The 16,830-nt window shown below is 40.3% G+C and overlaps 1 protein-coding gene across 7 annotated transcripts in view; it reads right to left on the bottom strand.

Moving 5' to 3' along the window:
* The window catches only part of LOC131253195 (E3 ubiquitin-protein ligase UPL7), a 104,460-nt gene that overhangs the window by 51,324 nt on the left and 36,306 nt on the right, over positions 1-16,830 (bottom strand). For 4 of the 7 annotated variants that reach the window (XR_009175020.1, XM_058254084.1, XM_058254094.1 and 1 more), the window contains 3 exons: positions 8,968-9,554; positions 3,343-4,353; positions 2,924-3,258 (listed from right to left, as the gene is read on the bottom strand). Coding sequence is in view for 6 of the 7 variants with exons in the window: in XM_058254084.1 (XP_058110067.1) it covers positions 2,924-3,258; positions 3,343-4,353; positions 8,968-9,554 (1,933 nt within the window). In the remaining variant the exon portion in view is untranslated. The remainder of the gene's footprint in view (positions 1-2,923; positions 3,259-3,342; positions 4,354-8,967; positions 9,555-16,830) is intronic. The other 3 variants (XM_058254099.1, XM_058254104.1, XM_058254122.1) reach the window with 1 other exon arrangement.

The following is a 16,830-nucleotide window of genomic DNA, read 5'->3' as shown; positions in this document are numbered from 1 at the left end:
TTTTTCATTTTTTGTTCTTCCTTTTTTCTTAAACCCTTCTGCTTTTAAAACGTGTAAAATGCCCTCTCCTATCAAAAATTCCTCATTTTGGTCTCTTGAGAGAGGGAAAGAGAAGGGAAATGGGGATTCTAATACTCACAAACCCAAAACAAAGAAATCAGGATATCATATCAGTCAACGGAATTGAATGTCACTTTTTCCAACATGACTCCACAATCAAGAAAGGTACAAACAAACAAAACTATTAAGGATTAATGTACGGTTTTTGAGGTAAATTTCTTAAAAGACAAAAAGGAGTAAAGAGACAAGAATCCATTATTATCATGACATGTATACCGTAAACATGTTCTTAATTGATATCATTATATGTATTGCTTTTCTTGGTGCATGTTGATGGGAAATGGATGATTGATGAGCTTTTTAATTTTTCTGATTTATCTATATTTTCTTTTTTTTAAACAATAATGATAATACTTTATTAAGAAAGAGGCAAAAGCCTCACTATTCACAAAGCCACCCAAGAAGAAGATGGCAAATCAGTCCATGAGAGCCCTTACATTAGAGGCTCACACTATTACATCAAAAGCACCTATTGTTCCTTTTGCCCCACAAGACCCAAATGCAAGCCAAGAGGGTAAATCTCCAAAGCATCCTACCTCTCCTTCCCTTCCCAGCCCCATGACAAGCAAGGAAGGCACTTTCAATCAAACCTAGCATTACCCGCATCATAACAAAGACCAACAGAATCTTGGACCACAACTCGCTAGCAAACAGCCAACCAATGAAAAGATGAACTACCATCTCCTAATTTTTGCAAGCACATGAGGCACAAGTTGGTAATTGCCATTCTCCTTTTCCAAAGATTGTCAACTGAGAGAAACTTGTTTCAACTTTTTAAGAAATTATTTTTAAAAAATTAATGATTTAAAATACGATTTTCCATTGGATATGATTCGACCCCATTACGATTTGTGTTACAATGACACTTTTGGCCACATTGTTCCTCACAACATCATACTCGCTACAGTAGGAAATTGCGCCTTTTCCCCTCAACTTTTCTATGAATCTGCCCCTGGAGATGTTCAAAAATACCTCTATAGCATTCTCTCTTTAATGGCAGAGAACAACTGTCAACAACCCCAACATGCAACAAGGGATGATTTAAATTTGAATTGTAACGGGATTTAGCCTGTGTCACAGGAATCCCAATGGTCAAGGCCGACCTCCCTTCCTGCACACTACTCACTTCCCAAAACTTGTCCACCTCCGGATAGGCACCCAATGGTCTATGGACACCGAAAGTGGTGTACCTCTCTACCACTACACCATCACCATTGCCACTAGGAGCAGCTGGGTATCAACCACCTTCAGCCAAACCTCCAACAGATCTAAAGGTATAGTCACTCTGACACTATTTGGAGCACCATTACTTGGAATAACTCCACGAGAAGCTCGACCTGGGAAGGGGCTGTAACCGACCTTTTCTTTTGGATTTTGACGTGAGCATATTGAAGTTCTTCCTACGATTTAGTCATCATGTCAACCTCTTCCACCACCCCGATGCGAGATCCAACCACCATCAAGACCTCCATTGACCATGCTTCCAGGCAGAACGCTAAACAACCTAGAACATACAACTTCTCCCCCCAATCTCAAACACTTCCCATCATCAAATTTCACAAATCAGGCCCTCCATATTAATATGCCTTCCTTGCAGAAACTGTCCCAAGTTGATGTGAGGTTGTACCACGTGAAAACAGATCCCTCTAGATTTGGATCTAATGAAGAACATGTGGTCAAGGAGGTCCCACTTCCACCCCATCCAGTGGCACACCTCCAAATTCGAGAGGGATGCTGACCTGATGGTAAGAATGAAAGAACAATGCAGGATCTTCCAGCGTCTGTTAGCACTTGAGCCGCCAGTCGACAACTCACAGAAGGGTTGGCCACCCTTCAGGGTGCAAGTTCTCTGGCTCCAAGCATAGAAGACAAAACTATGTATCTAAAGGAACAAAACCCCTTCAGACTGAGGGTTGATTTCCCCTTATTTGGTACCATGACCTTGCCTTCATTGATGAGTTGACAAGTTCAAGTACATGCTATTGGCCTGCCAGAGTGCTACTAGACCATATTTTGAAAGGCTACGATGAGTTTTGGGACCCGATAATCGACCTGCCCAAACCTTCATCAACGTGTTTGCCTCCTTTGTTCAAATCTAACAAAAGTGAAACCACACTCATACCTCATATCCTGCTCCACTGGAATGGTGACATCAATCGTAATTCCAAACTGTCTGAAGTGCCGGAGAAACTCCAAAACATCCCGCTCTTCCAGAAAACATTCAACAAAAACAGTGAAAGTGTCGCCACTCCAAGCTTATGATTTGAACTTCAATCTCCTATTGCACACTCAATCTCATTCGTCCTTCAACATTCAGATAGATTTGGAATCACTCTATTGGAATCCCCAATCTAAAAGAAGCATAGGCACGTAGACCCTTGTGAAGGAAACTCCTCCCAGCAGCAAGTAGATACGCCACAAAGAGGGATCCTAAGAATGCTACAATTGGTGCTTCTGCTAGTAAATTGGCATGCCTACTTATTTCTATAATTCTGGACAGTTACTTCTTCTTTTCTTTTTTGACAAGAAAACAGCCTTTGTTTTCCCTCCAATTTCTCCTCTATCATGTGGCATTTATAATAGAGGATTCATGATTTTACTCATGAGCAGCTGATAATAAAACAAATGTTGAAGAAGATATTGTGCATCCACTGCAAAAGTCATGAGCAGTGAAATGAACCAGATTCATATTTGGAATCAGTGGAAAATAGCGCAACAGATGTAGTCTATCAAATAAATACATCTGAGCAGTTAGCTTGCCCAGATATGAAGGATCCTTCAAAATTTCTTGGTTAATAATTACCTCTCTTCAAATGGAAATACATGTGGAGTAGTTGTGATGACAGAGCCCATACTTGGACTAGTTAAAGCATCCGCAGATCTCAGGTTAGCTGTTACAGCTTCATGAGCTCTCGCTGCTGCTGCAATTGGAGGCCGTCCTTTTCTGGCAGGTGCAATCCACAAAGAAGGAGGACTGAACCTGTGCCTACAATCTCTTTCATATAACAAATGGAGACACCTGACTGCAGCATCCATTAAAGGTTTGTTATGATGTCCATTGTTATGAGAAAATCCATTATAAACCAATGTATTAAGCACCGATGCAATCCTCCGCTGCTGCTCCAGCATAAAGGGAACCTAAGTCACATCAAGGAATGGACAATAACATTCAGAAACAGCTGAAAGATTTGAAATCCAGGAAGCTAGATAGCATCAGTATACCTGTTTCTCATAGAACTCTATGTCATCAAGAACCAACAGCAAGTGTGCATACGTCGCACAGAACAAATGCAGCAGACATGAAATTTCTTTAGAAATACCTTGGGAACCTCGCCTCAAAGGTTCAACGTCCCACGAATCACAAGCGTCCCCATCATCCAGGCTGGGCCCAAGTGGGCTGTTGGTAGACTGGACATAGTCCACATCATTACATGATTTTCCAGTAATCTTTTGCAAGACACTTGTCCATTTATTTCCTGCATCCTTCGCGACCCTTCCTTGCTTTTTCTCCATGACTATATCATTGTGACTACCAGAAATTCCATTCTTGCACAGTTTATCATCATTACCAACATGATCTTCTTGACACAAGAAAGAGCCTTCCAGAACTCTCCAAAGCTCAACCAGAAATCCAGGAGTGAAAGATAGCATGTTAAGTGTAGGCATTGACCCACCCATTGGATTGAAGGAAGAAAATATCCGCAGCATACATGAATAGAAAAATGCAATATCAATCAGTTCCAACTTGCCACAATATTCAAAGCTCGGATTTGCAGCAGAAGTATCAGCCTCTGGCATGGAAAAGTCTTTCTTGGCCATGGCCAGAAGCTTCATAAGATGCCATTGCTGATAAACAGGCTTGAAAGCTTCTATGTAAGACACCTTTAAAGATCCCAAAGATGCCGTCTTCTCCAGAATATCTGGATCAGCAGTTTCTATAGAAGATTCATCATTACCAATGTATTCATCATTCTCCTCATTCCTTGGGCAGCCACAATTCTCAAGCCAACACAGTAAGTTCTCTGAAATGGTGATTACTGAATGAACATATACTCGGCAATCTAGGCCTTGAACAAAACGTCCGGAATCTCCAGAACCGTTATCGTACTCTGTTGCCAAGTTTATAATGTTCGCAAGAGCCCACCCAGAGGATGGAATCAGGTTGGGACAAGAACTGCAAAACTTTGACTGATCCAATTTGGACATCTCGACAAAGATTCTCTCCTTTGAAATCTGCCACCACCTGCCATATTGATCAGTTTCCACAACTTTGACTGTAATACTTTGGCTAAAAGTTTAGGCAAAAAAGATATGAATCAAGCAAATGAACTACTCATAAGTCTCATAACACATAAGTCATGAAATCATTCGAGAAAGATGAAACAATACATGTGATATGAGAACCCTGACTACTGCAATGACTGATAGAATAATGTTTTAAAACCTAGACTGGTCAGGGCAAGTTGACTGGTTTGGACCAAAACCAGCCACAGAAACAGGTCAGGTCACAAGAAATCCAAGGAGAAGAACCATTAGGACCGCCGGGTAACTTCAGTGGTCCAGGTCAACCACTTAGTCCAGATGGACTGGATGGGTCAACGTTCACTTTCTCCCCTTTTTTTCAAAATCCAAAAAAGTTAAGATGTGTGAGGGATTAAAACTATTGTGACCTCCTCTTAGTCAGGAGACATTTCTCAACTCTGCCACAATGCTATATTGTATCATTCGTCACACTCTTTATTTATACATCAGACAGACATCACAAATCACCACTTGGGCCAGCAGCTGGATCAAATTGGATAGAAACTGGGCAAGGTTCGGTCCAGGTTTTAAAATATGAACTCTCCAAACCCCCACGCCCACCCCAGCCATAACAATCCCCATGAAAACCCTTGCCCAAAGTCCCCCCACATGACACAAAACAAGAAAAGCAAAGAAAGAACCAACAATCACATACACAATGAGGACTGCTACAAACCCACCTGCATGATGCAAATAAATGATTTGAAGCTACCAGTGTCCAAGTGATAGTGATAAACAAGGTTCTAAATATTGACCCACTTGAAACCTTTTTTTCTGATTTTTTAACCTTCTGAAAAATATCAGAAGAATTGGGGGGGAAAAATAAAAAGAAGAACAAATTAGGAAACAGAAGAATCTATCAGTTTTTTTTAGTTTTGGACACATTCAATAGTGTATCACACCATTTCTTGGTAGGAATGTTGTGTATGGACCTAACATGTTTTTAGATTTTCTCTAACTTCTATATTGGTGTTAAAGCATTTGGGAAATAAAATTCTTTCACTAATCCTCAATTCTTATTCTACAGGGTTTTGTTATATTAATCAACCATTGCAGGAATCACCATGGATTATCTAGAATCAAAATATCTATGATTAGATTACAATCACGAATATCATGGAAGTAATATAATAAACAACATGTCATTTTTTAATTTGATAATAACATCTATTATAATTTATAAGTAAAAAGTGTGCTCATAGGGTACCAATACCCAACAACACTTGTGGTGGTACCAGGCTGTTGTAGGGCCCACGTCACTGTGTATTCGATCTAAATGACCTAGTCTTTTATGTCCCTTCATCTTAGTGGGGCGAGTTTGATGAATGGATTAGATGCCATATACACAACAAGGTGGGCCTTGCAAACCGTTGCGGAAGGTTTTATTGGTTGCACGTTCCCTCCCAACTGTTCCTCATCGTGTGACCCACCTATGTTTCCATTTGGACTGATTATTGGCCCCATGGCCTAACATCGAAGGGCACATCTAATAGATGGGGTGTTTCAGATACACAATTGACGTCGGCCCCACAACGACCCTGTATGACCACAAGTTGTGGGGGTATGCGTACCATATGAGTGCACCTCAATAAGTATATGCATGTAATCCCAACTTAATCCAAGACCACAACTAGGCCCAAAGCTTGCCATCCTGCTTATTTCGTCATCGGATTTGGTGCCCCTCCAAATAACATCAATGAAATTGAATGGCACGAACTATCTACAGTGGGCCACATCTGTAGACTTTTTTCTAATTGGAAAGAGGAAAGTTAAATATTTGACATCCCCCAAGCCTGATATCACTACAACAGATTATGATGATTGGGTGGCAAAGGATGCCCAAATTAGGGCATTGTTGTGGAATAGCGTGGAATCGCATATCAGTGCCAATGCTATCTTCCTCAAGACTACTAAAGACGTCCGGGACACCTTGAAGGAGACGTATTCCAGTGAGAAAAACTTAATACATATTTATGAACTCCTACAGAATATATTTGCATTTCAACAGGGAGATAAAAGTGTGGGGGAGAATATTATTCTGCTCTACACGGCATGTGGGAAGAGTTAAATGTATATCAACTATTGTCCACAGATTTTGAGGTTACGCTTAGGCAAAGGGAGGGATTTCATGTTGCTAAATTCTCCTCGACCTAGGTTCGAGCCTATGAGGTCCCAAATTCTTAGAGGTAGTGAAATTCCCTCAATGACAAAAGCGTTCGCCAAAGTACAGAGGATGGTTGGCATGTCTACTTAAAGTTCCACTTCATCTAATCGTTCGGCTTTTATTTCTACAACGGACATAGGTGATGGGGGATTTCAAGGTGGCCATGGTCGAGGCGGTAGATTTGAAGGAGGTTGTGGTCAAGGCGGTAGATTTGGAGGTAGTTGTGGTCATTGTGATCATCGTTGCAACCATTGTGGCCTCAACTATCATAATATTGATTCATGTTGGGATCTCCATGGAAAGCTTGCCTAAGCTAATCAAGTCAACTCTCTGGAGGATAGTTCAAAAGGTTATATATCCAATCATGCCAATCCTGCTGAGCCTAGTACTTCAAGTGACACAATCACTATGTCCAAAGAAGAGAACACCAAGCTTCTGAAAAATCATTACACTCATGCGTATTCTTCCACTGTTACCCTTGCTTAGTCAGGTACATCTTGTTTTACATTTTCTGAGTGTACTACATGGATTATTGATTCTGGTGCTTCCGATCATATGACCGATAAGCGTAATTTGTTGTCCAAGTTAGTCCAGTCATCCATTTCATCTGTTACCCTGGCCGATGGCATTTCAACTAGTGTATCTTGTTAGGGTTCTGTATGTCCTACATCAAATCTTTCATTGTCATCAGTTTTGTATATTCCAAAGTTCCCATTGAGCTTATTATCTGTAAGTAAACTAACCAAATCCCTCAATTGTTTTGTCAAATTTTTCCCTTCTTATTGTGAGTTTCACGATCTAAAGATGGGGAGGATGATTGGTGGAGGGGATGAATCTAATGGACTCTACTATCTCAAGAATGAAACGACTGAAGCTGGAGCTGCATTGCAAGCTAACATCTCTCCACATTAATGGCATTCCAAGCTTGGGCACCCATCCTTAGCTAATTTGAAGCATCTTGTCCCGTCTTTGTCCATGTGTCTAAATTAAAATGTGAAGCTTGTGAGTTAAGCAAGCATCACAGAGTGTCTTTTCTTTCCCATGAAGATAAAGTTAGTGATAAACCATTTTATTTGATACATTCAAATGTTTGGGGACCCGTTTATATTTCTAGTTTATCTGACTTAAAGTATTTTGTCATTTTTATGGATGATTGCTCTAAAATGACATGGTTATATTTGATGAAAGATCGTTTTGAGGTGTTTATGTGTTTCAAAGAATTCCATCCTCAAATTCAAACTCAATTTGATGCTAAGTGTGTTCTAAGATCAGAAAATGCCAAGGAGTACAAATCAAATCTTTTTCACTCATATTTCTTACCTCATGGCATCACTCATCAAACATCTTGTGCACACACACCGTGGAAAAATGGAGTTGTTGAGCATAAAAACCGTCATTTGCTTGAAGTAGCTAAGGCATTATAACTAGACATGAAGGTTCCAAAGAGTTTTTTGGGTGATGCCGTTTTAACTGCATGTTATCTTATAAATCGGATGCCCTCTTCAGTATTAAGAGGTCAAACTCATTTGTTTGTCTTGTATCCCCAGTGTACTTCCTTTTTTCTTCCTCTTAAAATTTTTGGAGGCATATGTTCTGTACATCAATTTGATCATGTCTCTAATAAGTTTGAATCCAAAGCTGTAAAGTGTGTTTTTCTAGGGTACTCAAATACTCAGTGTGGCTATAAATGTTATAATCCTATTAGTCGAATACGATGTGTGTCCATGGATGTCACCTCTTTTGAAACTACTCCATATTTCTCCGATGATAGAAAGACATTGCAGTATTCCAAAAACTTGGGGCGTGACACTCTACCACCCTTCACATGGTGATGGACACGGATTTACCAAGAAAGCAAGCCACAGAGTCACATCCCAATCCTCCACCATTGCAGCTATACTCCAGACGTTCCAAGAGAAGTATTGAAGCACCCAGTGATGTGCCCTTTGCCAGTTCTACCAATCCGTCTGAAGATCCTCTTCTTGAGTCTTCACTAGATTTGCAGAATAAAGTAGTATACGTTCTTGTACTCTACCTCTTATTTCCAATTTTGTTTCATTGAATGGTCTATCACCCTAATTGAGTTTCTAAACACAGCTAGTTACTACAGAATTGCTGTCATGAGCACTAGCATTTACCACAGAGATACTATAGCATGCTTTGTTTCATAAAAGTCGGTGACGGGCCCCCATGACTAAGGCTACCAAGTGGGGCTATCCATGACTAAACCAGCTCTTAGGCAATTATCAACTTTGAATCAAAATGAATACTACCCAACCACGAAATAGAAGACCATGAGATTCACCAAATATTGAAGTACGAAATCCATAACTTGTGAGGAATATGTTAAAATGTCCTCATCCAGTGTTGATGAACCTTACCAGTAGAGTTAAAAGGCAAGGTGACAGCACAGACGCATGCTTAAAAGCAGGTAAGAGAACTGCTGGTACACATTGAGAAAGCCAAGGAACTGTAAGTAGAAAAGTACAGTACTGTTCAGCAGCATCTTTAACATCAGAGAGGCCAACATCATTTATGTTGAGATCCGCAACATGGAAAGGACGCAAAGCTAACGTTATTGCACTTGCAGTTATCAAGAAATGATCATCAGTCAGAACATCACTTTTCCTTCGCAAGGGACCATTAGAATTCATAATGTATCTCCGAACAGAACTGTACAAACCACTTTTTCCAGTCGCGATAAATTCTATCAAGTTCTTTACTGCAATGCCTGCATTTATATGGTTCACATTGTTAAAGCTTTTCCAACCCCTTGGATCGGTTAAGGCAACAATCAACTGCATTGCTAAAGCAGTAAGCAGAACGTTCTCTTGATTTGCCAGAGAGGTGTGGTCACACTCAGCAAGAATAAATGAGCATATTGACACCAGCTTCCGCGCTTGATAAAGCCATGTACTTCTCTCCTCAAGTGTGCCCATAGCTAGAGAACAAAAATTTTTCTCTGGATCTACAAATTAGACAAAACAAAATTGTAGTTGAAAAAGCAATAAACATATGGAATGAAAGAAACACAAAGTATCACAAGACAACAGAATGAATTACACCATCATCAACGCATTTACTGCAAAACATAAAAATAAAAATCACCATATATCGGTAATTGAAACACCTTAAGTCTAACAAAGTACTTGAAACTGCCTATTTTGGATTGGTATAAAGAAAATTATGGATATAGAAAACCAAATATCACATCAAAGGAAAGGGAAATGTATGTAAAAGCATACGTGTTAACCTGTTTGTTTTAGCACATGCAATTTCCATGGAAATGTTAAAAGGTCAACAGTCAAAAAGTAAGAGATGTCTCTTGTATTTATGGAAATCTAGATTTAACAAGTTTTCTTGAGAAAAAGGCAATTGCTGGCTTTCAAGGAAATCTGTGGAAATGGAAATCGATGTTCACATAAATTTTGTTTTCACAAACAAGGGAAAACATCACATCAGTGGAAATCCATTTCATTTCCACGGTTTTCCCGGGGATTCCACCAATCCAAACAGCATATGGCAAAAAGAATGGAATTAGAGTGGAATTTGGTTTAAATCCTAAGAAAGCATATCTGTACTCAGACTGCAGGAAATTTGCTTATGATAAAAAGAATGGTGTAAGAGTGGAAAATTGATAAAATCCAAAGAAACATATCTTTCTTTTTTTATTTATATTTTTAGAAAGGCAATAATTTATTTATCTAATAGAATGAAATACAGAAAATTTAAAAAGCTGACCAGAGAAATGGAGGGAAAAGCTAGGATCTACAATATTTACGGCAACAGCCCACCACCAAACAAGCTATTTTGCCCTATTGAAACAATCCAAAACCCGACCAGTTCAGTTTCTGAAACAGTGTTTGTTTCTTTCCTCCCAACGTGACCAGATTCCCGCTGGTAAAAAGCAATCTCCAGATGGCTGCCAAGCTTGAAGAAAATTCTTACTGACTTAGGAACCACCCACAATATACCAAAGAGGGAGAAGAAACTGGCCCATAGTTCCTTTGTGAAAGTGCAGTGAAGAAATATATGGTCCACTGTTTCCTCATCTTTCATACACATGATGCACACATTTGTTAGTGGCAATTCCTTCAATGAAGATTGCCAACTCCCAACGCTTTATTTTTCCCGATTAACCAGGCCAAGACCGCAAACTTGGGAGGCACCCCATAGTACCAAACGTGGGCAGTGTGATGAGATGAGTTTCCGAGGAGGGGGGGGCGCATCGTTGTTGACCCCAACAGCTGGCTTTGCCTGGCTAAGAATCATTAAGAGATTGGCGCAATCTTCAGTTTCTTCATACTAGAGGTTCCTATGACATGGCGGAGCCCAGATTATGTCATCTCCTAGTATCGAAAAGCATTGTGCAACCAGAATATCTTCTGAAGTGGAGATCCACACCAACCTTAGAAAAGCTTCCTGCAACATTTTATCGCCCAACCAAATGTCCTCCAAAAAACAAATCCTTTCACCATTCTCCAATGAGAAAGCCACCCCCTCTGTGAATTTGCCTTTTAGCTGAGTTACAGATTTCCATAGATATGAGGCTCTATATATTGATGGAGCCTAGGTCCACAATCCCCCTACTTAAAGCTCTTTTTTCTCCCTGTGATATCTTTCCACAAAGTACCTTCCTCCAATACGAACCTCCACAGCCATTTTCCAAGAAGAGCGTTATTTGTCGTTTCCAAGGACCTTAGGCCAGCCCTCCTTTATCCTAAGGTTTGCATACATCTCCCCATTTCATTAGATGGAATTTATGTTTGTCGAATGCTCCTTACCATAGGAAATCCCCTCTAAGTTTTTCCAGTTTGTCTAACACCAATTTTGAGCAATGGAAGAGGGACATAAAATAAACCTGCGGATTGGACATCTCCCTTGATTAACATCAGTCTTCCTCCCATGGAGAGGTGCCTACTTTCTAATTTAAGAGCTTTCCTTTCAACTCTTTCTATTACTTCGTCACACAAATGTTTCATCGGCTTGCCTGTACATTGTGGGAAACCGAGATAGGAAGAAGGAAAAGATGCCGCCCTACAGCCAAAGACTAGTGCTTGATTGATCGTCTCCTCGTTTGAAAGACCAACCCCGAAGGAAACATATCTAGTTCCTGATGTCTCCACACTTATCCACTAAGTAATCATTTTTCTCAAACCCACAAACTGAATTAATTTAATCAGGCCCTAAAGGGTGAGCCAAAAATCCTTTTATTTATTTTTACAATGAATAGATTAAATAATCAGATAATAAATGGTTAATATTTTTAGATGCCTTTACAACAGAAGAAAGAAATAGTAGGCAAGGAAGTTCCCACAAAGAATCCATAGACTCAAGAAAAAGGTTGTCTGTGAAGGTTGGGCACATGTGGGTGGCAATGCATACTGGTCGGCTCAGGTTGGGGACAAGGTCAAACTGAGCCCAACACATTTACTAAATAGACTAAGAATTCTAGCCTGGAATCGACCCACAATCCATTACCTAAAGGCCAGACCCAACCCACAAACCCAACCCGAACAATAGAATTGTAATCAGGTCTAACTAAAGTTACAATAATGATTTCGTTAGCAAACAATTTTGAGATTGATCCCAAAATGGGCTATTAAATTGATTAGCGAACCACGGTCCACTCCCGAATAGGAATTGGTTATGTATCGTCCATGGGAAACCAAAGATGGGATCCAAGTGATGTGAATTTCCCATCAAGACATGGAACATCAATATCTAGCATGTCTAATATGAACGAGCAAAATCTGCATAGATCATCAAATGGCTAAAGGATCACATCAAATACGAGATATTTTATGGAGCTCCTCTAACGGAGACGATCTCCATATGGTTGGTTGGTTGGTAGGAAGAGAGTATTGACGATTAATAATCTTCATAAGTGAGGAATGCCAATCCCGAATATGTGCTGCTTATGCAACCACGACACTGAAACTGTGGATCATCTATTCATTTTCTGCCCCTTCTCCTACCTCATTTGGCAGAAAGTTTTATCTTCTTTTTTTTTTTGTTATGTCTTGGGTGATGCCAGGGTCTATGAGAGATCTTTTATGGGCGTGGCATGGCGGGATCTTGGATAAAAAGGTCAGAGTTGTGTGGCACCCGATCAGTTTGGTGGGCTATCAAGGGGGAATGGAATAGGCGTCACTTCAGAAACTCTTCTTCGTCAACACATAACGTGGCTGCCTACGTAGTTTTTTCTATTTCCGAATGGGCTGCGACCATGAATATGGATCGGGATCTCATTTCTTCTCTCTTTAGGGTGAGATTTGCTGGGGCTTTCTTTGTTTTCTTTCCTGTCTTGCTGTTTCTGCTATGGGTTTATACTAAAATTTCATTATCCTTCACAAAAAAAAAAAAAAAAAAAAAAAAGATATTTTGGAGCATGGTTTGATGGAGATATCACGTGCACGCACGCCGCCCCTACACACGTACGCAAGGAGAGGGAGGGTCCCACCGTCGATTTGGCTCGATGACGACGTCCAAGGAGGGTCTCCTAGTTAGAAGACGAAGTTTTGATTCAAAGAGTGGGCTCGATAGTCATGAAAAGCCCATCATGGGATCTCATGATCGTGGCTCACTAGTCGGATTAAGTTCATACTTTAGGTTTTGCTTATTTATATTATTTAGAACATCATGAACGCTTTAGATTTCTTTGATTGGTTTTTATTTTAGTTTACTTCATCGCCAAGCAATAGGTTGCACACATGGCGTGAGTTTTGGGGTATAGGGTTTTCTTATAAATAGGCACCCCTTGTAGTTCTTTTGATTCAATGAAGATTAATAAAAATTCTACATTTTCCTACTCTCTGAGTTGTGAAGCCTAATTGGGTGCGAAGCCCTCCCTTCTTCAAAGGGTTAACTACCATGGTGCGAAGCCACATCTATCCCGATTCGCCCCTATCTTCTTCCATCCACATTTCTCCTCCTACAAGCATTCCATCTACAAATCCATCAATAGTTGCAGCCGTTTTTCTCTCTACAGTAGATTTCCAGAATCTGGGCCAGCAGGAAAGCTGAAAATTCGGCGGAGCACCACACACAAACCGTGCATCAGATCGAGCTGAGATTTGGGGGTTTTAGAGTCCATCCCTGGCCGATCAAGGCCAAGGTGGCCTTTTTCTGAATAGTGGGCCCCACACACATGCGGCCATGATCACATGCACGTGCGTCTGAGTCACTGTTGCTGTCCGCGCGCAGGAACTGTCTTCCGGTTTAGGTTTCTTTCTTATTTTACCCTCTCATACCAGTTTTTCATAAACTCTAACCCTAGATTGCATTATCCTTAATTTGTTTACCCATTTTCTCACCCTAGGGTTCCTTAAATTGAAATTGGTGAATCCCTAAGATTAGGGACTGATTGTTGTGCATGTGTAAATGATTACTGCTTATCTTTGAGCATCGTTTGGTTTATAATTTTAACAGATCCAGCCCTAACTTGTGTAGGCCTGGACTCGTGCAGATTCCCCTTTATTTGAATGTTTGAGCTTTTGTTTAGGATGTGGAATTAATATGGATTGTTTTGAATTAGTATGATCTAAAGCCTGAGATCTTGCATATCATATTTAATTTTCCATGTCCTGCATCATGGTTCTAGTCCATCCACGGTGGATCCAATGAACCAAAGGCTTAAATTCCTAAACCATGGGCCCAACTTGTCCAAAATGAAAAATGTCTATTCATCCAATAGTTCTCTAATTTTTTTAATGGCAGCAGAATTAATAGTTCTCTAGTTTATTAGTTAAATAAAGAAAATGGACTAAACATATACAACAATTTTTGTGGTAGAAGCAATGAGGAAGTGCGACAACCTATGAGGATTCAAAGTATCAAAACTATATACTAATAATTTGTTTCAGGTTTTGAGTTGAGACAGGTCAGTTCACATGGCCCAAACCATTGATAACCTGTCTGGGCAGGTAGGGTTCAACCCAAGCATGACCTGTTTATTTTGGGCCTCATTTTTTGATACCAGCCCAACCCACTACCCATTTAGCACAGCTTGAACCGAGCTCAGAAGCAGGTTGAGCCCGTTGATTCATGGGAAAACCTGACCCATTGCCAACCCTATGAGCACAGTTTCATAGTGCCAAACCAGTTTGCAGTTGGACTGTCGTCGACGCCATTCCCACGGTGAAGTTGGGCTGTAGTGTGCTAGTTGGGGTGCAAACCAAACTAGTAATGCCTCACTTGAGCCCCCTCCCCCAAGCATTGAACAATCGAAGTACTAATGCAGACGAAGCGATTCCGACTCCCCCCTGCCGATGCTCAATGAGCTTATCTACCACTGCATGCTCTCAACATCATCTATTTGTGGCTAGTGTCCAATAGTTGTGTTAATGTGTTGTCTAGGGCCTGACCTTGATGCTGGGAATCATGTACCAGTGGGTTCCCTTCTATTTTTACGAAGCCAACTACTCAAGTTAAGCATGGCTCTTTATGTATGTGTACTCTTTGCTTAGCGGCTTACCTGGCACCCACCACTCCATGACACTACATTGCCTGAGCACCCATTAATAGTTGGGCTTGGGTCAATATTACGTAGGAGTTAGGATCATGTTGGAGTGGTATCTATAAATACCTTTGCATGGCTGTTTCCTAGAGGCTGGGTAAAAGAGGAAAGTTGGGGTATGGCAATCATTTAAAAAAGAATTGCCAATCTACTATTTAAATGCCAACTACAAATTGTTGAGAGAAAGGCAAAGATGATGGTGAATTATAATTATTCAGTATGTTTCCTAGAAGTAACCATGAAATCATAGCCTCTCTATATTTGAGCTTAGATCTACCTGGTCAAACTATTGATTACACACAGAATTATGTATGAACTAATTCATACAATTGCATTTACATACACTAGTATTTTCCACTAGAAGGAAACAGTATAGCAAATGTTTATTTTTAACTAAATGATTCAGGTCATAAATCTCTATGATCAAAAGTCTTAACCATACATGGGAAACAAGGTGTGGTAAAAGGTCAGAGAGCAATGTGTCCAAGGTGCCACAAAGACATGATTTCCTGAAAATAGCACCAGATGGAAATGCCTTGAGATATTTAACAGAGCAAAGGTAACTATTTCAGGACCATCACTATCAACTTACCTGTTCTCAATTCTTGGAAAACTCCATGAGATGGGGAGACTAAGCTGGTAGCCAAGTGATCAACCTAGGAAAAGGAATAGAAGACGATCACGACAAAGGATGAATGAACCATGACAGTCCCTACTCAGAGATTCAAGCAGACACCATTGCTCATGTTCGCCTTCTTGACTTTAGTTGAAGGAACAACAGACGAAAGAAAACTAGACCTGCCAATCATGTGATTCATACCACTGTGAATAGTCAGACGAGATGGGAAGAGAGAACAAACAATAGCATCAAGGAAGAGGTACCTTTAAATGCATCCATTCTCCTCACCAATTCAAAGAACCAAGAGGATTTTAAGAGAATGAATGTATGAGAATTGACAACTTTTTGCACGGGAGTTGAGATATCGTTAAGTAATACTCAATTCAGAAATTCTCTCTCTATAATTACTAGTACCAAAAAACCTCCCTATCAAAGCCATCTCCAGTCTTCATTGCACAAGACCGAACCATCTCAATATGCTCTCATTCTAAACTTTATCCTTCCTTTCTTTCTACATCCACCTCAACATTCTCTCTATGAAACTGAATCTTTGTTCATTTTTCCTTCTAACAACCCAACACTTTGCCCCATATTGCATAGCCAGTCAAACAGAGATCTTATTTTTTACTCGAGTTCTATAGGTATGCAACAACTGCACAACCTTCTAGGGACACATTTTAACATCATCCAACTAGCTCCACTTTTATAGTTATCATCCATCAGTGTCCCCATCCTTTTGATTAAATAGACCCAACATGCAACGTTGTTTTTTTTAAAAGAGGCAACAACAATTTTATTGAAAAGCCACGAAAGTGGACAAAGAATACACCCCAGCCAAAACAGAAAAATCAGAAAAAGAAGACCACCATAGGCAGCCTTGACATGAGCCGCCCAATCCGACACAACTTTTAGCTTTATAAATGATCTCTTCAACACCCACACACTCATTCCTGAAACAATGCCCATTCTTGGCTCCCTATAAGGCCCAAAAGACAGCCATTATGACCAATATCCAAATGGTCTACCCGGATCTGCCAACTCCACCATGCCACGCCCAAAGTAGCTCACCCACAGATTTTGGCATCACCCAATCAACATGCATTAAGC

Source organism: Magnolia sinica, chromosome 1, assembly GCF_029962835.1.
Source record: "Magnolia sinica isolate HGM2019 chromosome 1, MsV1, whole genome shotgun sequence".
In the NCBI taxonomy this organism is placed as follows: domain Eukaryota; kingdom Viridiplantae; phylum Streptophyta; class Magnoliopsida; order Magnoliales; family Magnoliaceae; genus Magnolia; species Magnolia sinica.
The sequence above is the reverse complement of the archived record's forward strand: the minus strand, read 5'-3'. Positions and strand labels throughout refer to the sequence as shown.